General features: G+C 39.9%; 1 protein-coding gene across 4 annotated transcripts in view; it reads left to right on the forward strand.

Moving 5' to 3' along the window:
* kcp (kielin cysteine rich BMP regulator) overlaps positions 1 to 22,421 on the forward strand; it is a 33,387-nt gene extending 10,966 nt beyond the window's left edge. For 3 of the 4 annotated variants that reach the window (XM_054776118.1, XM_054776117.1, XM_054776120.1), the window contains 40 exons: positions 1,097 to 1,152; positions 2,804 to 2,897; positions 3,084 to 3,166; positions 3,241 to 3,334; positions 3,399 to 3,478; positions 4,569 to 4,654; positions 4,740 to 4,830; positions 4,907 to 5,006; positions 5,199 to 5,284; positions 5,357 to 5,450; positions 6,427 to 6,576; positions 6,656 to 6,762; positions 6,857 to 6,950; positions 7,019 to 7,192; positions 7,270 to 7,352; positions 7,462 to 7,555; positions 8,211 to 8,393; positions 8,464 to 8,634; positions 8,713 to 8,886; positions 9,978 to 10,060; positions 10,157 to 10,247; positions 11,374 to 11,456; positions 11,525 to 11,698; positions 11,778 to 11,957; positions 12,117 to 12,381; positions 13,076 to 13,158; positions 13,233 to 13,326; positions 13,390 to 13,727; positions 13,846 to 13,966; positions 14,083 to 14,165; positions 15,270 to 15,369; positions 15,464 to 15,552; positions 17,192 to 17,294; positions 17,366 to 17,508; positions 17,768 to 17,940; positions 18,004 to 18,115; positions 18,698 to 18,799; positions 18,866 to 19,030; positions 21,296 to 21,596; positions 21,672 to 22,421. In XM_054776118.1, the coding sequence (XP_054632093.1) occupies positions 1,097 to 1,152; positions 2,804 to 2,897; positions 3,084 to 3,166; positions 3,241 to 3,334; positions 3,399 to 3,478; positions 4,569 to 4,654; positions 4,740 to 4,830; positions 4,907 to 5,006; positions 5,199 to 5,284; positions 5,357 to 5,450; positions 6,427 to 6,576; positions 6,656 to 6,762; positions 6,857 to 6,950; positions 7,019 to 7,192; positions 7,270 to 7,352; positions 7,462 to 7,555; positions 8,211 to 8,393; positions 8,464 to 8,634; positions 8,713 to 8,886; positions 9,978 to 10,060; positions 10,157 to 10,247; positions 11,374 to 11,456; positions 11,525 to 11,698; positions 11,778 to 11,957; positions 12,117 to 12,381; positions 13,076 to 13,158; positions 13,233 to 13,326; positions 13,390 to 13,727; positions 13,846 to 13,966; positions 14,083 to 14,165; positions 15,270 to 15,369; positions 15,464 to 15,552; positions 17,192 to 17,294; positions 17,366 to 17,508; positions 17,768 to 17,940; positions 18,004 to 18,115; positions 18,698 to 18,799; positions 18,866 to 19,030; positions 21,296 to 21,596; positions 21,672 to 21,892 (5,198 nt within the window). In that variant the 3' untranslated portion in view covers positions 21,893 to 22,421. The remainder of the gene's footprint in view (positions 1 to 1,096; positions 1,153 to 2,803; positions 2,898 to 3,083; positions 3,167 to 3,240; positions 3,335 to 3,398; positions 3,479 to 4,568; positions 4,655 to 4,739; positions 4,831 to 4,906; positions 5,007 to 5,198; positions 5,285 to 5,356; positions 5,451 to 6,426; positions 6,577 to 6,655; positions 6,763 to 6,856; positions 6,951 to 7,018; positions 7,193 to 7,269; positions 7,353 to 7,461; positions 7,556 to 8,210; positions 8,394 to 8,463; positions 8,635 to 8,712; positions 8,887 to 9,977; positions 10,061 to 10,156; positions 10,248 to 11,373; positions 11,457 to 11,524; positions 11,699 to 11,777; positions 11,958 to 12,116; positions 12,382 to 13,075; positions 13,159 to 13,232; positions 13,327 to 13,389; positions 13,728 to 13,845; positions 13,967 to 14,082; positions 14,166 to 15,269; positions 15,370 to 15,463; positions 15,553 to 17,191; positions 17,295 to 17,365; positions 17,509 to 17,767; positions 17,941 to 18,003; positions 18,116 to 18,697; positions 18,800 to 18,865; positions 19,031 to 21,295; positions 21,597 to 21,671) is intronic. The other variant, XM_054776119.1, reaches the window with a different exon arrangement.
* The last annotated feature ends 79 nt before the right edge of the window (positions 22,422 to 22,500 follow it).

The following is a 22,500-nucleotide window of genomic DNA, read 5'->3' on the forward strand; positions in this document are numbered from 1 at the left end:
GGGGAATATTATTATTTAACAAATTAATAATCGCAACGCTTTTACTGTAATTGATAAGAACATTAAAGGGATAGTTTGGATTTTTTGACATGAAGGTGTATGACATCCCCATCAGCATTGTAGTCCAATAAAAGCGACTTACCCCCCACTTGGTCTCCTAAGTCCAGTTCTGGTCAGATTTCCGTGATGAAGAACGTAGTTCCACTTAGTTGCTGGGGACATGACTTTGGACAAGACTTTGGCTTCTCAAAACAATATGCGTTCCAAAGATTAATACATTCCCATCACAAAAATGCCTTCTCAAAAAAATCAGACCTCAAAAAACGCTCCGCGTTGTACCTGTCTCCCTGCTTACTGTCACCTGTGTATTCGTGTGCATGTGACGAAGACGCTCGCGGCCATCTTGTTTACGTATGTCGGGGGTAAGTCGCTGTTATTGGACTACAATGCTGATGGGGATGTCATACAACTTCATGTCAAAAAATCCGAACTATCCCTTTAAGCAAGTTTTAATATAGTTTATCACTTTAATACACATGTTTGTGGTGAAAAGCATCCCTCTCAGCTTCATCTCTAAAACGGCATTCTCCTCGGCTGACACTGACAGTAGCGGCGCTGCTGTGGTCATGTGTCTATGTTTGTTGTGACCGTGAAAAAGGTTGACACATTTGGTAGTTTTGATAAAAACTGTTTGTTTTCCTCTCACCTTTTCCACTTCTCCACGACACTGGTGTAACTCCGCATCAGTTTTCTCCAAACCGCGCCAACAAGTTTGTTTCGGAATCAATGTGCACATGCGCAGCAACATGGAATAGTTAGGAAGGGTGGAGCTGGCAAAGCGATCATGATAGATTACGCATGTTGATGTAGTTTTAAGCACGCGAATGAAGACTTAAACAGTAATGAAATAGAAGGAAAAAAATCAGTTTGTATGAGATGTTTGGGGCCCCCTTGGAAATCTCGGGGCCCGAGGCTTGCCTGTATTTGCCTAATGGTAAGTCGGCCCCTGCTCTCCCACACACACACACACACACACATGCGCACACACACACACTATGACAATATAATTATAACAATGTGTGTGTTGTTCTCCCAGACTGTGAGACAGACAGAAGACTTCATAATGTGTCCCACACTGCTCATACGTGTGAGGTGAGTATTTAACATACATAAACATGGATGTACACGATATGTGCAAAAGTAACGGGACACTTGTTCATTAAGTAAAGTCAGTCATGCGAGTAAAAAGGCCTAATTTTACAAAAATATAAAAATACTTCCTTTTTTTAGGAGACAAAACAGTTGGAATTTATGACTGTGTAGTAATATGACAAGAATACAATAAAACCAAAAGTTGTAAGATTATGACAAATTATTACGTCATCGTTACAAAAGATCAAAGGTTTATGAGAAACTAATAAAGATCAAAATATTATCAGAAAAAGGAAAAATATTGTTTTGAAAAAATTCTACTAATTGAGAAAAACCTCAATAACGTTATCAGTAAAGTCATAATTATTTGAAAAATAAGTTCTAATATTGCAAGAATTTTGCAAAAATATTACAGAAAAAAAGAATAATACAACAAAAGACACAATACACATTTTATAAGAGTAAGTTCAATATTTTGACATTAAAAATTGCATTATGAGAAAAAATTTGTAATTTTTTTTTAAAAATTACAGCAAAGTCAAGCAAGGGAAAAGGTGTAAATATAAATAAAGTTGGAATATTATGAGACAAAGGTTGTAATTTTACAGTTGTACGTGTTACCTGCATTGGACGTTGCATTGGAAGTTGTCAAGGTAATTTAGTATAAGTTCCAGAAACAATGAAATAGTCTATGTTTTGCCACATCAGCATCAGATTTGTTTAAAAAATACACATTTTCTAAGGTTTCCTCCCACATTCCAAAAACATGCATGTTAGGTTAATTGGTGACTCTAAATTGCCCATAGGTATGAATGTGAGTGTGAATGGGTGTTTGTCTATATGTGTCCTGCCCTCGCGACCAGTCCAGGGTGTACAACGCCTCTCGCCCAAAGTCAGCTGGGATAGGCTCCAGCATACCCCCGCGACCCTAATTAGGATAAGCGGCACAGAAAATGGATGGATGTTATGACTTTTTCCTCTTAAAAGGTAAAACTGTACATATTCTGTACCGGACATATTCTCTTATAAAATAATAAAAAATAAACTCTACTTGCATTTTGTGATTGTTTTCTCTTTAAAAAATTACAATGTCATTCTATACATATTATGATATTTTTTCTCTTAAGAAATAAAAACAATGTCTCCAATATTATCACTTTTTCTCTCAAATAAATACAACTACTTATAGATCATGACTTTTTCTCTTTGAAAAAAATACAGCTTTACGCCTTACTTATTATGACTTTTTCTCTAAAAATACAACTTTATTTCTTACATGTTTTGACTTTTTTCTCTTATAATATAAGAAAAATAAACTCTACTTACATATTGTGATTTTTTTCTCTTAAAAAAATATAATGTCATTCTGTACATATTATGACTTTTTTCTCTTTAAAAAATCTAACTTTTTGTCGCCAATATTATGACTTTTTTCTTTAAAAAAATACAACTTTATTCTTTACATATTTTGACTTGTTTTGCTTTAAAAATCCACCTTTATTCCTTAAATATTATGACTTTTTTTCTCTCTTAAAAAAACAACACAAACACTTTGTGTCCACACCAGTGACTGATTGATTAAGAGTTGTGTCTGAATACTTTTGTCCATATTGTGTTTCAATGGGACTTAAATGGTTGTCTTTGACAACAGGGTGGTAACGGGGAGTGTTCGGCCGTGCCCTGCCCTCCACTGGACTGCACACAAAAGGAGAGTGTACCTGGGGAGTGCTGCCAGCGATGCAGCAGTAAGACTATTGAACATATTTGAGCCACTAGACTAGGATGATCGCTCTTCTTAGTGCTTGGAATTTTTCAAGCCTAGTGTTTTACCGTGACAAAGTAAAACATAAAAATTAGTTGAGAATCAGCAGTACAAATTTCTAAAATAACAGAGTATAAAAGTGACCTTGCGTGTGACCTTGTGTGTTCAGGCTGCATCCACTCAGGTGTCCGCTATGATCACAATGCAAAGTGGAGACCAGCAGAGAGTCCATGTGACGTCTGCCACTGTTTGGTGAGCGTGACAGCAAACAGAAACCACTTTAAGCAGCCGTCTTGTTAACGCTATGGTGCTGCTCCTCCCGCCAGGAGGGTGACGTTAGCTGTGAGAGGGAGCGATGTCACACGCCCTGTAGCAACCCAGCGCCTCCTCCACACAAAGCCTGCTGTCCTGTGTGTCAAGGTGTGTAATGTGAAGTTGCGTGTGTGACAGGTAAAGTGCAGTGTAACATTGTGTGTTTTCCTAGGTTGTGGTGTGAATGGACACAACTTCCCAAATGGAGCTGTCATCCCCACTGGGGACCGCTGTGAAGAGTGCACATGTGTGGTATGTTCACAGTACTTTTATTTACTCAACTGCAGGAAGTGGAAAGCACCTGAGGGGATTCCTTTATGTATAGAAACATTTTTATGTTAATATTACATTTTCTTTAATCACTTTCCTAAAGAAAAAAATGTATTTACATAAAATTGATATAAATGTACATAAAATAGATGTTCTAGATCAGCGATCCCCAACCCCCGGCCGGCCGCACATAAAATATTATCTCCATGTTTTATTTTGAAAAGTGGCCGGATTCTCTCTTTTATATCCATCTCACTTGACGCATGTCCATTGTGCGTGTGCTAACTTTCTCTCGACTGCTGCTGTATTTTTAGCATTTTTTTCACCTCATATTTGGTTTCAAATGCTGATACTATGTGGGAATGCATAAAGGTAAGTTTTGATCACTTATTGAGTGTTAATTCATTAATATTCATCAATATTCATGCTAGCACACTACCTCTTACCAGACACGTCAAACAGCGATGCTTTTAATGTGATGTTGTTCATGTCTTAGTTTTACACAATACATAATAAATACGATAAATTAGATTGCTATAATGTATATGTAAAAAAAAGGTTGGGGATCACTGTTCTAGATAATAATAATACATTACAATACATTATGTTTTTCTATATGATATTATGGCCTCCATCACTCACTTTTCTGGACACTAGTATTTTACAAATCATTTTTCCACAAAATAAATAATAAGCATTAATTAAATAAATGATGACATGTATTATAACTGATTGATTGATTATTCTTTCTGATATTATAGCCTCCCTCACTCACCTCTGTGGACACTACTTTTTTTATTTACATTTTTTGATTATTTCTCCACTAATAAATACACAAGTAATTATTTTAAATCAAATATAGCCCAATAGATATTGTAAATAGATTTTTTGGATCAAAGTGTTGCTATTTGTCTTAGTTTTACAGATGCCACAGGGAATGGTGTGATGTGGTAAAGACGTCTACCATTTTTTCAAAGTGGATGTCACTGTTTGATGAAATACAGTAATAATTTGCTCTAAAAGTATGATATGATACAATAAACAGTATTCTGTTAAAAATGTTCTTTTCCAGGATGGAAATGTAGCATGTTCACCTCGGCCGTGCCCTGCCTTGTTTTGTCCAAATCCTGTGCATCGTGTCGGTGACTGTTGTCCACGGTAACAAAGATGCCCTGACACTTTCACATACATTTCATTCATAATGAAATATCTCCATCATCGTGTGTGTTTGTGTGCCTTGTAGGTGTGATCGGTGTGAGTATGAATCCAAAGTCTACCTGGATGGACAGAAGTTTTCATCCACAGGTGACCCTTGCCTTCAGTGTCGCTGCTTTGTGAGTTCAGTCTTGAGTGGTTGTGTCATTATGGGATGTTTTGTGTGAGGAGAAAGGAACCAATGTGATTTGTCAGGCAGGGGAAGTGTCCTGTGAGCGCTTGGAGGCGTCTTGTCCCGCGCTGGACTGCAGCCATCCAGCTAAACGCAAGGGAGAGTGCTGTCCGACATGCAACGGTGAGGACATTGAATACACGCGCGCAACCAAATGAGATCCAATACAAGACATGGATCAACAAATTTGTCTTTACGAAGACTTTGCATTGAATGTCATGAGCTTGTGCAGGTGTACGCAGTCTTGTGTCCAGGGAATGTATGATGTTAAATTTAAGAAATACATACATAAAACATGTTTGTGTGCTCTCCCAGAGTGTGACTTTGATGGGAGGGTGTATGCAGATGGGAAAGTGTTTGTCCCACCTGGAAGTGGATCCTGCCTGCAGTGCAGGTGTAAGGTAAGTCCACGCAGCAGCCATTTAACCATGAAACACACTATGATTATATTGCATGCATGTTCTCCATTTCAGAGTGGAAATGTAGTTTGTCATGAGGAGAAGTGTCCTCCTGTGCAGTGCTCCAACCCCATCATAGACCCACAGCGGTGTTGTCCTGTCTGCAAAGGTATTCACACACACACCCACACACACACACACACACACACACACACAGATACAGCACATCATACCTGACACTTCATTAGGTATACGACTGCATGATATACTCAATACAAGAGTATGCATTTACTATATTCATTGTTGTTTATTTGTTATTATTGAGATACATGTTATTATATTCCATACTGCTCATAATATATTTCAACATTATTATTTATTTAATTATTTTGCCGATTTTAGTTGTCATCATACATTTTTAAATGTATAAAATAAATAAGTACTAATAAAACGACTACCAAATACCAATTTATCTTTCATTTAATTCAAATTTATTTTTACGATACAGTATTTCATGCTACTCATTGTATGCAAAATGTACTTTTTATTTTTTATTGAATAATATATTTATTATAGTAATTTATAAATTATTATTTACATTCCAAAAAACAAAATAAATACTTCTTCTGACTTACTTACTTACTTACTTTTATGCGAGTGAGAGTTGAACAATATCGGCATATTGGTTATCGGCAAAAAGGAGATTGGGAAGCCCTGGATTCGAGTCTCCGCTTGGGCATCTCTGTGTGGAGTTTGCATGTTCTCCCCGTGCGTTCTCCGGGTACTCCGGTTTCTTCCCACATTCCAAAAACATGCATGCTAGGTTAATTGGCGACTCTAAATTGTCCAGGAATGTGAGTGTGAATGGTTGTTTGTCTATATGTGCCCTGTGATTGGATGGCGACCAGTCCAGGGTGTACCCCGCCTGTCACCCGAAGTCAGCTGGGATAGGCTCCAGCATACCCCCGCGACCCTAATGAGGATAAGCGGTATAGAAAATGGATGGATGGATTACTATCACAATTGTACCTTTTATTTCAATGTACAGTATTGATAAATATAAATAAAAACAGAGCATTATTATTATTATGATTTTGAGGTGTAACTAATGAAACATTTCTATTGATTTACTGATGTCAATGCAGCATGTGTGCTGGAGGGGTTGGAGTATGAAGATGGGTCCAGGTGGCACCCAGGTGATCCCTGCTCTAGCTGCACATGTGTGAATGGAAACACCTTGTGTACTCACAACCAGTGCCCCCCCACCACCTGTCAGCATCCCACCAAGACCACTGGTACAACATTAAACAAAGTGTTCATATGAAAGGAGGTTGTGTGTGTATGGTGTACACTAAACTGGATGCACTTTTGCAGGCTCTTGCTGTGCAGTGTGTGACAGCTGTACCTATCACCATCGTATCTACGGCAACGGGCAGAGGTTTGTGACGCCAGACAAGCCGTGCCAACTCTGCACATGTCTGGTGAGCTTGACGTCCCTATTAAACTGCACTTTATATGTCACTGTCCGCCCTGTTGACCTCGCCTTGCCTTGCTTTGCCTTGCTCGTCACCTCAGCATGGCACTGTGGAATGTGAGCGAAGACCTTGCCATCCACTCAACTGTACCAACGCATACACACCACCTGGGGAGTGCTGCCCTAAGTGTCCAGGTGCACACATACACTCAGAGAAAACATGACACAACGTTTCTTATTTGTAAAATATGTTTCCTCCTCAGATTGTTTCTTTGAAAACCATGTGTTTGTGGATGGACAAGCCTTTCCAAACCCAGTGAGTGCATGTGAGGAGTGTAAGTGTGCGAGCGGTAGGATCGACTGCCACCAAGCGCAGTGTCCTCGTCCTCACTGTAACGCTCCTCTGTCAGGAACATGCTGTCGCAACAACTGTAATGGTGAGGAACTGTCAGTCAAGAGTTTATTTATAAAGATCAAGCGTGCCACCATGTGACAATGACCTCCTCTGCTTTAGGGTGCAGCTATGCTGGAAAGGAGTATCACAATGGCCAGGAGTTTGCACATCCGACTGACTCATGCAGGACCTGCAACTGCATTGTAAATCACATCACATCACATCACATCACATCACATCACATAACATAACATAACATAACATCAGATTACATCAGATTACATCAGATTACATTTCTGTTGTTTCTTACAGAATGGAAATGTCCAGTGTCTGATGAAGAGATGTCCACCACTGTCATGCACTAACCCTCATGCATTGCCTGGTGAATGCTGCCCCCAGTGCCCTGGTGAGGAAGTGCAAGCAAAAGTCATTGCGTGTATGAACCATTGGGACCATAACAGTAAAATGATGAGGAAAAAGTCAGAAATGCCAAGAATAAGACTAAACAATTTTGATAAAAAGGCATACCAGTACGAGAAAACAGAAAAAGAAAAAACTTTCAGAAAAAACTTAGAACGTCAGAAAGTTACAAGAGTAAAGTTGTATATTTTTTCAAGAAAAAAGTCATATTACAAGACTAAAGTCATTTTTATGACTTGAATGGTCAAAATTCTTTATATATTTATGCTGGTAGTATTGTTTATAAAATGTATTTACATAAAGGTTGATGTTTCTCACAATATTTTGACTTTACTCTTATCGTACTATATTATATATTTTATATTCTATGATTTATCGGCCATAAAAGTGTCACACTAAGTTTTTATGTTCACCTCTGATTAAATGAAAATACTTAATATCAAAATTTTGATTTTGAACCAAATGCACTGCTTGGAGACTGCTGCCCCCAGTGGCTCGGTGAGGAAGTGCAAGGGAGAAAAAGTCAAAATGCCACTGGTGTTTCGGTTGCTGTTTCCTAGTTAGATTTGACACATGTTATTTGGTGTTCTCTCATTTTGTATGAAGTACTGTAAAATGTTGTTGCCTCATTCTCCCTGCAGCGGCGCCTTTAGACTGTGAGTACGAGCGACAAACTTACAGACACAGTGAGCGTTTCTACCACCCGGCTGGCAACTGTCAATTATGCTCCTGTACCAATGGCACTGTCCACTGTCAGAGGAAGCCCTGTCCCTTTGTGTCCTGCTCCCATCCAATCACACGGGACTGCTGCCGAACATGCGAAGGTGCAAATAGGGTGTTTTTTTATTTTAAATCATATTTTAAATCATCCATATCATAGTATGTTCCTTGCAGGCTGTTTATATGAAAGTCGAGAGCGAGCCAATGGGGAGAGGTGGGATGATGTTTCCGACCCTTGTGCTGTATGTGTGTGTCATGAGGGGTCTGTAAGGTGCGAGAGAAAGCGTTGCCCCCCGACAGACTGTAAGCACCCGGTGCAGAGACAGTGCTGCATGTCCTGTGATGGTAAAACAAAATGACACTCTTATCACTGATGATCATGTAGATGGTTCTGAAGAATCACGCATTTCCTGCTTCCTGTAGGTTGCATGTTTCATGGGAAAGAATACGCTGATGGTGCCGAGTTTGCGGACGACAAAGACCCCTGTTCTGTGTGTTACTGCTACAGGGGGGAGGTGGTCTGCAGCACACTACCCTGCTATGGAGACTGCCGCCACCCTTACAAAGCACCTGGACAATGCTGTGGAGAATGTGAACGTGTGTTTAACTTCTCTATTATTCATCTTGCAGTGGAACACCCGTGATGTGGTGCCTTGGTTAACGTTCCACTCAAACCAAAACGGACTCCAACCAAAGCAAATTTTCTCATAGAAAATCATGTAAATGCATTAATCCATTCCAGAAACCCCCAAAATGTTAACGCAATAATTATAGTTTTACATGCAGAAAACGATGCAAAAATAATAACAAATGACAAATGAATAGACAACTGAGCATTTAACATCACTTTTACCTCATTTTGTTGAAAAAAAACCCACCACAAAATCATCAATTAAGAAAATAAATGCATTGTTCTGCTGCAACCACAATTTGCAAAAATGTAAAAAAATATATAAATCTAAATGTCAACGTTCTAGAACCAATAAAAATGTACCTTGTTGTTTAATATAGAAAATTGAAAACAACAGTAAATATGACTACTTATGTGTTGTTGTTTACATACCGTGGGCCGCACGGTGGCCGAGTGGTTAGCATGTTGGCCACACAGTCAGGAGAGGGAAGTCTGCATGTTCTCCCCGTGCGCGCGTGGGTTTTCTATGCAGAAATGTGAACTCTGATGGGCTTTTTCTGTCGAAGTTGTCTACGTTTTGTTTTCATTTTACATAAATATGGGAACCACTCAAAAAGGCTTACAGAGTTACTGTAAGTGTTGAAATGATTTCAGAGTAGGCCTACACATGCACGGCACACTTCGCTTTGTTGAATTTTGTTGTAACAGGTAACATTTAAAAAAGTTTACCTACAATTTTTACAAATTTCTGAGCTGTGTAATGTTTTGCGGCTCCAGACTGTTTTTTTGTACTGGGAGAGGAGGCAAAATGGCTCTTTTTATGGTAAGGTTGCTGACCTCTGATCTAGTCATGCCAGAGATTTAAAAAACTAACTAAATAAATAAATAATATTACAGACATGAAATACTAAAAAGTAACATTAATATATTGGTACAGTTTGGCCCTGGAACAGATTATTTTGATTTCAAACATGTTGTATAGTAAAAATTGTTTCTAAATCCATCTTTAGGGGTTCCACTATACTGTATGTGACTTTTCTTCATCTTCGTTTGCCAGGCTGCTTTTATAATGGAGCTGTCCTTGCTAATGGACAGTCATTTCCAGATCCGGGCAACCGTTGCTCTGAATGCACCTGTCAGGTAGCATGAATACGTCAATACATGGTCGCCCACACCGTGTTTTACTGCTGTCATCTCTTATAACACAACATGCAATGTGTGTGCATTTCCTTTCAGACTGGCACTGTGCGCTGTGAGAAAAAGTCATGTCCTCCAGCGCTCTGTCGTCACCCTGTCACTGACACATGTGGATGTCCTGTCTGTGACGGTATGTCAGCTACTTTCACTTTGAATTCATCCTTTGACCTGATGTAGATGTCATATTAGACTTCATATTGCCTTGTATGATGAAATGATAGTATGCCACTGTGCAGGTGGCCACACTATATTCAATGCAAAGTAAGAACACTTTTACTAGTAAGATGATTTAACTCTTTTTAATTTGATTATTCAATTGAAGTATACAGTATGGTGCCTGTACAGTAACAATTCAAAAGTCTGGAAACAGTTTTGCATTCTATTGAATGAGATAGTGTCTTCAAACTTTTGACTGGTGCTGAACATAATACATGGGGGGAATCTTGTGGAATACATTGTGGTCATCTACTAAGCACATCTAATTTAATGGTTATCAAGAAAAATTTAAAAATTGTCCCCTCGCCGCCCCCCCCGTAAGTGTAAGTTATAAGTTTATTTAATATTTACTTATTTATTTATTTGACTGTTTATTAGCGTAAATGCATATCAATGTATGTCCGAGATGGTCAACGGAACTGGGGTGCAAGATAAATGTACCTTATTGTCTACATTATTGTCTATATTCTTAAACTTTGACAAAGGGTGTCAAACTTTGTTGACACCCTTTGGGGAACATTTTTTCATTTTTTTCCCCAAATTTCTTTTCATTTGCTTCAAAATGTGACTGCTCATACTGGTTATGAATGATAATGAAACGTCCGAGTTCGTTTTTCAGTCTTTAAGTGATAAAATTGTCTGAAAGATTTCACAAATTACAGCATGCTGGATCTCTGCTCGCAAAAGCAGAAAGCAGGAAGCCCTGAACTAAAAAGTGCCTAACTATCCTTGAGCCCCACCCGCGCAGGGGCGTTACTCTGTCCTCAGTGGATCAGTGTGTCAGACTATGTGTTAGTATTTAACTGGCTCAAGCCCATGTCAATCAAGGGTGTGTGTGTGTGTGTGTGTGTGTGTGCGCGCGCGCTCTAGTGTGCAAGCGTGGCTTGATAAGGCTGCCAGGCAACCTGTGTGTGCAAAATGCAAGTAACAGTGCAACCATTATCTAAGTCTAGAGTACTTCTATTGTATAATTCTAGTCAACTCTAACAATATCCAAGATGTTTGAGGGGGCTGTCAGTATTCTTGCTATCACTGTGCAGGTTGTCACTTCCAAGGTGAGAAGTACATTGATGGACAGATCCTTGCAGGAGGAGAAGATGGCTGCCAAGAGTGCACGTGTTCAGTGAGTGAAGGAAGCTCGGGCTTACTGTTTACGGCAACAACATGTGGTCATTGTTCTTTTTACCATAGAGGGGCGAGGTGGTGTGTGCATCACGAAGATGTCCAGTCGTGTTTTGCACTCATCCGGCGCTGGACAGCTGTGCATGCGGCGTGTGTGATGGGTGCAACTTTGAGGGCCGGGACTGTTTCAACGGAGAGCGATTCGCTCATCCTGTGGATCGTTGTCAGCTCTGCACCTGTCTGGTGCGTATACAATGTAGATGTGTGCCGCTGTTAGTGTTAGTGTTAGTCTTCATCTAAAATGAAGTGTGTCTCTGTGCAGAATGGCGGTGTGGTGTGCGTCCATGTGTCATGTCCAAGTGTCACCTGTTTGCATCCAGTGACCCCCCCAGGGGAGTGCTGCCCCGTCTGCACTGGGATTTGTCGACATCAAGGGAAGGAATACCAGTCGGCCTCATCCTTCCCTTCACCCTCTGACCCCTGCTCCTCCTGCTCCTGTCTGGTCAGTTTGCTCAGTCTCTTAGTGCAAGTCCACCTCAAAATATTTAGCTGTGTAGCTACCACCATCACGTACAACCTCATGTACCATCAGTGGTAATCGTACCACAGTTATAGAATCATGATTCCACCCTCCACCATTTTTCCTCCATTATCACTTCAGAATGAAATGGTGACCTGTCAGAGGAGACCATGTCCAGTCCAGTGTTCCCACCCCGTCCCCTCAGACACCTGCTGTCCTGTCTGTGACTCCTGTCTATACGAGGGTGTGGTCCACCCCCAAGGCTACACCTTCACTCTATCCTCCAACCCTTGCCAACGTTGCACCTGTGTCAGAGGCACGGTTACCTGTGTGCCCCTTGTGTGCCCACCCACACCCTGCAGCCAAGCCGTCACCAAGCCAGGACAGTGCTGCCCTGAGTGCACAGGTACTGGTATCCATCATTAACTGCTCAGTGTTGTAAGTAACATTAGTGCACGCAGAACATGCGCTGTGCATGGGGCCCCACAATCCACGGGGGGGACCCATTTCGTGCAAGGGGGCCCATTCTCAGAAACTGCACATAGGATGTGCATTGCTACCATGAGTCATAGAGCACAGGAGAGAGAAAAAAGAAAAATAAATAAATAATCCCCAATTAAATTAGTTATTATTAAAACATTTATTATTTAAATTCAAATGAATAAAATATAATTTTTGTTGATTGTACAACTTGCTTCACTTTGAAGTCTCACAGTATTCAAAGTCGACACTTGGATTAAAGTCAAGTAAAGTCTAGTAAAGTGAGAGTCCAATATTCATTTAAATATTAGGATCTCTTTTTTGTATTTTTGTTGATTTCTAAATAAGCCAACAATTTTGTTGAAATAGAGAGCAATCACCGTGATGACATCAGATTTGATTGAAACCTTTTTTACTTTAGAAAAAAGGTATCGAGATCTAGAAAATGAAATATGAAATAAGTAAAAATAATCTGTTAGAGGGTTAAACTGTTGCTGTCAACAATGTTATTAATTGTACAAACAATTTAGGAGTATTTTTAGACATTCTTCAGGTCATTCAAGTGTAGAATCAGGATAACCACTATTAATAGTTTAAAACATTTATTTTTCTATCCTTAGCATGTATGTTGGATGGACATGAGTACAATGACGGAGCGGTGTGGACCTTGGGTTCAAACCACTGTTCCACATGCACCTGTCAGGTGGGAATTCCCGTCATTGCATTCCACTTGTCCAGCCATCTTCTGAAAACTAACAAGTTTATGAAATGTTGCAGGCTGGTGAGGTGCAGTGTACGTCCCCACAGTGTCCCAAGCTGACCTGCATGCACCATGTGACTGAGCCAGGAGCGTGCTGTCCTCGATGTAGAGGTAAAAACCCACAAAGTCACAACCACAGGAGTCAATCTGCGGAAACACATCTTTTGCTCTCAGGTTGTATGTATGATGGAGGTGAGCATATGGAAGGCAGCAGCTGGTTCGCCGACTCGTCTCACTGCAGGAGCTGCATGTGCGTGGATGGAGTGACCACCTGCTCCGAAATACGCTGCCTGTCTCCGTGCACCAACTTCATCGACGTGCCCGGGGAGTGCTGTCCTGTGTGTGCTGGTGGGCTACATTGGCTTCCCATGTGTAGTGATAGTCAGTGTTCTATGGTGTCATGTAATTATTGTATTATTTTTTTTGGAGACTGTGTGTTTGAGGGCAGAGTGTACGGTCCAGGAGACAGCTTCCATCCTGCTGGAGATCCCTGCCAGGTCTGCACTTGTGAGGTAGGAACAAAGGTCTATTACTAGTTTATTTATACTACCGTTTTACACCATTTTAGGAAACTCAAACTGTGGTATGAGTAAAAAAAACCTAGTGGGTTCCATGTATCATGCACTCCAGGTGATGCCAGATGGAGAACAACACCTGCGATGTTACCGCAAACAGTGTCCAAGTCTGGTTGACTGCCCCAAAAACAACATCTTGTTCTCTGGACCTGACTCCTGCTGTCCTGTTTGTGCACGTAAGTAATCATCTCTGTTCAACACTAAAAATCCTAAAGTACAAATTAACACTTTCTTTAAACACTGTTGTTGTGTGTGTGTGTGTGTGTGTGTGTGTGTGTGCTCGCGTGGCCAGAGCCCCTCAGTAACTGCACTGCTACGCTGATTGGCAACGAGGTCCTGGCCACAGATGACCCTTGTTTTACCTGCCAGTGCAAGGTTTTGATGCAAGAACACATCTATCGTACCTGTTTTATGATCAATTCTAGTACACACACACAACTTACTGTTATCACAGTGTATCAGGCCTGTTATCACAGTAATATCATAGCAATCGTCGGATGTCATGCAGCATCGAGGTTGGAATCTGATTGGATGCTCAGTCAGTGCCATGATCGTCCAATGATGCCATTTAATTATTTTATTACATTTTTTAAGCAACTTTATTAACTGTTAGTGTAAAAATAAGCTAACCCCTGTAAATTATAACATAACAATAAAATACTGCTTTGTCCGTAATGCAAAGGTGTGTTGCATCACAAATGGGCCTCACACAAGTCACTTTCTTAAATCTCATATGTGTTTTCTACTTGTAGTATAAAAAGAAGTTAAAAAAAAACATTCCACCTTAACTTTGATCGCAAGTGATGACTTATTCTCTTAAAGAGATAGTTCAGATTTTTTGGCAATGAAGTTGTATGACATCAGAAGTGTTGTGCATCAAGCGTGACTTACCCCTCACTTGTTCCCGGGAGTCCAGTTCTGGTCGGATTTACGTGACGAGGAATGGAGTTCCGCTTAGTTGCTGAGGCCATTTAAGTAAAGAGTTTGGCTTCTCAAAACAATATGCGTTCAAAAGAGTAATACGTTGCATCACAAAAATGCCTCCTTGAAAAAATCAGGCCTCACAAATTGCTCTGCGTTATGTTTGTCTCCCGCCGTATCCCTGTGCACGGTCGCCTTTCTATTCTTGTATTTGTGATGAAGACAGTCGCATCTTCTCGAAGTCACTGTTGATGTAGTCCACTGCTGATGGGGATGTCATGTAACTTCATGTCAAAAAAAACCTAACTATCCCTTTAACACCTCTTGTTGAAGTTGAGCCTTTTTTTTAAATAAGTGTCACAAAAAAAGCATCAAAAAGCCAAAAAAGAAACAAAAAAACACATAGAGTTAATATTCTGACGTCTTGATAGGAATTTTGTGTGACATTAGAAGCGTATTTGTTTTAATTAATGCTGCTAAAATATTATAATAATAACATTATTAGGGTGGCCTGAAACAAGTACTTAATGCTGTGATTGTGTGTGTGTGGGTTGTCAGGATCTAACATGGACCTGCCTCCATCGAGCCTGCCACCCACTGACGTGTCCCCCCAGTGAACAGTTCACCCCTCCAGACTCGTGCTGTCCGGTGTGTAAAGGTGACATTATTCATAACCTCCACCTCAGCCTTTCTGTTGTCTTTTTTGTACAATCAGTCACTAATAGTTGTGATGACATCTCGCTCATGTCCAGACTGCCTGATTGAGGGTCAGAACAGACGCGTGGCGAGCGGCAGCAGGTGGACGGACAGCGACGACGACTGTGTCACGTGCACCTGCAATGTAAGAGACGCACAGTGCTTGAGTTGAAGCATGTGCTTTGTGCCATTATAAGGTGAACTACAAGTATAAGGTGTACTGTATAACATGGTAAACCAACATGAGGGAGTATTGATCTGAACACCAGGTAAAATACTTTTTAAAGACTAATTGTACAATGAAAAGCTTGATGATATAAACCAAACACAACGTGGTAGTAACATGTTTTATTTTGTTAAATATATAGGAATAATGAAAATGACATAATGACTGTTTGGGTCTTCTGGCTCATTCATGTTTACCAAAAAAGCCTTTAATTGCCTAATAATAATAATACCAATAATAATAATAATAATAATAATAATAATAATACAGTTGGTTAATTGGTTCCAGACCAGATCGCGATAAGTGAATTTCCACGAAGTAGGGTTCAATATTCATAAGCAAAATATTTTCTCAGTTAGAGCATAGAAAACCTGTTTATGACTTTCTAAATACGGGTTTCAACATTATTAGAGCCCTGTAGACATGAAATAACACCCCTTTAGTCACTTTTACACTCCTATTATTCATTGTTTACATCACATTGCACAGGCTACGGAATCTCCGCAAGGACATACCTATTATTCTTACTGTGTCTTCTTTGCTATTATATTTGTGCCTGATAACTAGTATCAACTAGTATTTGAAACATTTTATAATAACAAATAAACATATTGGTGTTGGCCTAGAACAATATTATATACCATGTATATGTATATTTTTAAGTTGTATAAAAGGGTATTATATAAACAAAGAGTAGCATTTATATTTAAAAGTAAGTAATGAAACACAACTTACTATTATTATTCTAACATAATAATAATAATACTACTACTACTACTAATAATAATTATTATTATTATTATACTTTGACTATTATTATTATGTTAGAATAATAATAATACTAATAATAATAATAATAGTTATTATTATTATTATTATACTTTGACTATTATTATTATGTTAGAATAATAATAGTAAGTTGTGTTTCATTACTTACTTTTAAATATAAATGTTACTCTTTGTTTATATAATACCCTTTTATACTACTTAAAAATATACATATCCATGGTATATAATATTGTTCTAGGCCAACACCAATATGTTTATTTGTTATTATAAAATGTTTCAAATACTAGTAATAATAATAATAATAATAATTATTATTATTATTATTATTACTATTATTATTATTATTATTATTATATTATATCAATGTTAGTTTTTTTTTCTTTGCTTGTGGGCCTGATAGCTATATAATATAATATACTTATATTTACACTGCTTTTATTTTATTTATTTTTCAATTAATACCAATACTTTTATTTACATTCCATTTATGATGGTGTTGCACCTCTTCATGCAGGAGGAAATACTGTAGTATCACAATGACAGTTGTGTCATTTTGTGTTTTATTGACCGCTGTACAGCACGTTGGCCAGTCCAACTGTTGGAAATGTGCTATATAAGTAAAGTTGACCTTGACCTTGACAAAAATATTAATAGAAATAACAGTGAAAAGGGTATCATGTACATGTTTCTATTTTTTTAATTCCTGTATTTTACTACACGATTTTAATGGATCAAATCAAACAATGTGTGTAAAATGTGTCTTGTTTAGCTGGGCTACATTGAGTGCAGCATCGAGGAGTGTTCATCTGCAGCATGTCCGAATAGCCAGAAAGCAGTAAAGGTAGCAGGGAGATGCTGCCATGAATGTCAAGGTAAAACAACCATCAAGCCTTCTACTTTTGTTTGTGTTTACACATGTGACTTGACCGTGTGTGTGTTGTAGACTCTGGCGTGTCGTGTTTGCACCAGGGCACCTTGTATCAGTCTGATGAACAGTGGCAGGTGGACGAGTGCACCGCCTGCACTTGTGTGTCTGGAGACGTGCACTGTCGCAGCGAACGCTGCCCTCCACTCACCTGTGCTACAGTCAGTGCAAAAACAACACACTACACATACACCCACTGGACACTTCATTGGGTACACCTGTGCTACATCCAATACAAGACCTCTGAGTGTGATTGACTGCAAACGACAACAACAATAAACACAATGTTATATGAATACATCTAAAATTGGATCTACTCATATCACTTGACATCTTTGGCATGTGCATCATCACCATCAGTGTGTGTGTGTGTGTGTGTGTGTGTGTGTGTGTGTGTGTGTGTGTGTGTGTTGCCATCAGGATGAGATGCCAGCGGTTGTTCCAGGTTTGTGTTGTCCTCACTGCATCCCTCGCCCGGCCACATGCATCGCGTTCGGCGACCCTCATTACCGCACATTCGACGGCCGCATGCTGCACTTTCAGGGGGCGTGCACCTACGTTCTGGCGCAGGACTGCGAGGGCGGAGACTTCAGGTGAGGAGGAGGAGTCACTGTGGCGACAGCAGAAGGTATCACACTCTTCCTCATATTTTGCAGCATTCACGCCACGAACGAGGATCGTGGCCGTAAAGGGGTGTCATGGACTAAAGAGGTCACCGTCTTTATCGGTGATGTCACAGTGCAGCTTCTCCAGGATTGGCTGGTCAAGGTTTGTGGTACTCGAAAGGTACACCATATTTATTCCGAAACAGGAAAGAATGAATATAGAAATAATCTATTCCAAACTGCACCCTTCATAAAACCATACAATTTTTGAAGTAGCAATTTATGAACCAAACCAATTGTAAAAGCGCATTTTAGCATTATTGACTGTCACACAAGTGTAAAAAGAAGTTAACCACTTTTAATATTAAGCAGCAACACAAAAGTCTTTAATAATGAAAGCATGGCACGGGGATTCGTGTTGCCAATGAGCCTCACTCACATTTCACATTCTTACTTGTCATACAAGTCAATGTAAAAACAAGTGGACCACTGTTTATATTGAAGTGTAAAAACATGGAAGTCTTAACTTTAACGACAAATAATGAATCATATCATGTAAAATGTGTCAAGAGAAGTTAATCATTGTTAGTCTCACCTTTAATGAGAAATAATACCTGTCATGATTCGTGTTGCAGGTGCAATTTTACTTGAAGCATGTCGACTGCCAAACAAGTGTAAAAAGAAGCAAACCACTGTTAAACATACAGTCTACCTTAACATACATTGATCATCGTGTGTTCCTCAGGTCAATAATGAGGTCGTGACGCTGCCGTTCCTCAGAGAACCATACATCTACATAGAACGCAAAACTAACACCATCCTGCTCAATACCAACATCGGCCTCAAGGTACGGCATCTTATTTCCCCCTATGAACGATACCTATATGCATCCTGATGCCGTGTACATTTGAAGGTGCTGTGGAGCGGTCGTTCCCACCTGGAGGTGAGCGTTCCAGGGTCCTATAAAGGTCACACATGTGGCCTGTGTGGAAACTTTAACAACTACCATCAGGATGACCTCCGCATGCCCAGTGGACAGATGAGCCTGTCAGAAGCAGACTTTGGCAACAGCTGGAGGGTAAAAGCATGCTGCGTTAACCATTATTCACTGAGGATGAAAGGAATATGTTCAAATATGTCCCCTAAGTCCTGCATCCACTTCTTTAACTGGATCTGCACCAAAATGCAACTGCCCATGCTCGTTCATTCAGCCATGATGAAAAAAACAAATTAAAAGTGAGATTAGAGACAAATTAGTTTAAAAAGAAAATTACGCAATCCTGGTAACCAACTGATAAAGAAAAGAGTTTGGATGGTTCCTTTAGTGATTCTTTAGTAACCTTTAGTCAAGATTGATTAGGGTTTTTTTGTTTTATTGGTGAAATTCATAAAAAAGTTTTTATGAAACACACAAAAATCCATGAAAAAACATTTGACCATGGATAAATATTTTAAATTATTTTATTTTTTTATTTGTGTAATTTGGTTAAGTGGAAAATTGTGTGTGTGTGTGTGTGTGTGTGTGTGTGTGTGTGTGTGTATACTATTAAAAAAATCTAAATAAATGAAACAGATAGAAATGTAAATTTTCTTAAATGTTAAAAAAAAGAAATATATATATATTTTTAAGTGCAAACCTGAAAAAAATAATAATTAAAAATCTATACATTTACACACATACAGAACATACAGGAATATATACTATTTATGAGGGGTGTCACGAGACACTCAGTCCAAGAGATGAGACGATACACGAGATTGGGTCCACAAGATGAGACAAGATTTTAAAACAGATATGCATGCACATGGCGGGCAAAATTATCGAGTTCATTTTCATTTATTTTTTGATTAAGTCATTTTTTATCGTCCCAGGTCTAGTGCCAAAGAGAGAGTTTTTTTCTGAACGAGAAGTCACGTTTTAATTTCGCAAGATCTTGTGACACGAGAGCTTGTGACATATCACAGGAGACACAACATGTCCAGAGAGCGCTCTCAACCTGTGGGTACCCACGGTGGGCTTTTAACAAATGTCAAAAGAAGAGAGTAGGGAAAGAAACCCAAAAGCCCACAGAAGCTAAAAGGAGAGGAGTGGTAGTCCCTTATGTAGCGGGGGTCTCCGAAAAACTCCAGAGGATCTTATGGCAACACAAAATTCCTACCTATTTCAAACCAGTAAATACCCTGAGACAAAAATTAGTGCATCCTAAAGACAAGGCTCCAAACCAGAAACAGAGCAATGTGGTCTATTCCATCCACTGTAAAGATGAGGAATGCAAAGAGCACTACATTGGGGAAACTAAGCAAATGCTCCAAAAAAGGCTTTATCAACATCGCAGGGACAATGCTAGTGGTCCTCAATCAGCAGTACATCTACACCTGAAAGCTACCAATCACTCTTTTCAGGACAGCGAGGTAAAGATTTTGGCCAAAGAAAACAGATGGTTTGAAAGAGGAGTAAAGGAAGCTATTTTTGTCAAACAACAGAACCCATCATTGAATCGGAATGGTGGTTTGAGGTTCAATTTGGACCCTGTGTTCAGCAGGTTACTGAGACCAAAACCCACAGCTCTTAGTCTTGCAAATGAGGTGAAGGCAGGGCCGAGCCAGAACAATAGATGCTAACTAGCCAGTATCAGAGTCGTTCATACCCAATTCAGGGAGCGACACTTCCCTTTTATCGTAGGTGTGAATAACAGGATAGGATTATACCACTGTAAAGATGAGGAATGCAGGCTTAGTGTAACGAACCAATAGGAGGAGGGTGTTGGCACACCAATTCCGCCCACTCTTACTGTATTTAAGGCCTAAGCTACCAGCACTTATTAGTTTGCTGACGAAGCTCTTCGGATGAGGAGCGAAACGTCCGACACCTTCTACACAGAAGTACAGATGACGTCTCAAGAAGCCTTTTCCTCGATGGACAACTCCTGTACGACTGAGAGCCTACACAGACGTATCACACCTAATATTTTCCTATTGTTTATGGTATGTATATATCCAACAACATAAAATAATTAATAATTCAATCAGATGATATGAAGATCAAATAAGATTAGTACTCTGGTTTCTCCCACATTCCAAAAACATGCATGTTAGGTTAATTGGCGACTCGAAATTGTCCATAGGTATGAACACGACCCTAGTGAGGATAAGCGGCATAGAAGATGGATGGATGGATGGTTGGATGGATGGATGGATGGATATTAAAGCTACGAGAAAAAAATAGCTTCATCCCAATGAATTCAAGAAAGAGATAGCATTTTTGTATGTAGAGATTGCATTGTTACAAGCATAAAACTGCTAGTACGAAGCATGTTGATTAAATCCATTTTTGCTAATGTAGGTCACAAATGGAAGCCACTCCCTTTTGTCGTGTCGGCCCGGGGAGGACGTCGACCCTTGCAAGGAGGCGGGCTACCACGCCAGGAAAGGTGCTAACGCTCGCTGCAAGGTCCTCAAGTCGGCAATCTTTAAGCCTTGCCACCGCGTGGTCCCACCTGAGACGTGGTACGCCGCCTGCGTGTACGACCTGTGCGCCTGCGGGGCCAACACTGATGAGTGTCTGTGCGACACGCTGGAGGCCTACGCCAGCCAGTGTCGAGAGGCTGGGGTGGTCCTACGGTGGAGGAGCCCATCGCTGTGTGGTGAGTTGAGGTGTCGTTGCTTTGCTGGACTCTGGAAATGTCCCATAAAGACTCAGCAGATAATGTCGTCTACAGCTGTGGGCTGTCCAGTGGAGAGGGGATTCGTGTTTGACGAGTGCGGCCCCCCATGTCCTGTGACGTGCTTCAACGCCGCCGTACCACTAGGGGTGATAGAGAGCCACTGTTTCAAGCCCTGCGTGCCCGGCTGCCAGTGTCCCGCCGGGCTGGTGCTGCACAACAACTACTGCATCCATTCCAGCAAATGTCCTAAAATCATCCACGGCAAAAACTTGTGATGATGCTTGAAGTTTGAAAGGCACATTTGGACAAACACACTGCCGCCATTTTTCATGCGCACTCGGTTTCTGTACAAGAAAGCTCACGGAACCTCAAGATGTTCTCCATAATGACTAAACGTGCAGTGCTATTTATAGAAGACAAGGGTCCATATTGTCAGTGTTCACTTCCTGTTTTTTGTTTATGCAGTTTGTGAGGCGGCAGCTTGAGAAAAATAAAGAAAAACACAGTTTTCAGACCTAGTAAGCTAACTTCAGTTGTGTTTAAAGGCAAAATGAATAGTTTTTTAGTTCCCACAGTGTAAACAGAGTCTGGTTTGAGAAATTCAGTTCAGGGAGTAAGGGAGGCCTCCAGCTGCTTTAACACGTTTCTAAAGTATTGTGTGCATCATTCTTACTAAGTACTGTATTAACTATATGTTTCATGTTTTTAAGCACTGTGCAATGTCTGACTGTAAGGCACATTATCTCAGGTACTCCTTTGTTTGAATAAATAAAGCTCTCACTAATAATTCTGCATCTATTGTTACGTAAGTAGTATCGTGGTGTTTTGTGTGTCACATGTCTCCTTTCACTTTAAAAGTCAGTCACCTGATCCCGCTGTCTTC

Source organism: Dunckerocampus dactyliophorus, chromosome 5, assembly GCF_027744805.1.
Source record: "Dunckerocampus dactyliophorus isolate RoL2022-P2 chromosome 5, RoL_Ddac_1.1, whole genome shotgun sequence".
Classification (NCBI taxonomy): Eukaryota; Metazoa; Chordata; class Actinopteri; order Syngnathiformes; family Syngnathidae; genus Dunckerocampus; species Dunckerocampus dactyliophorus.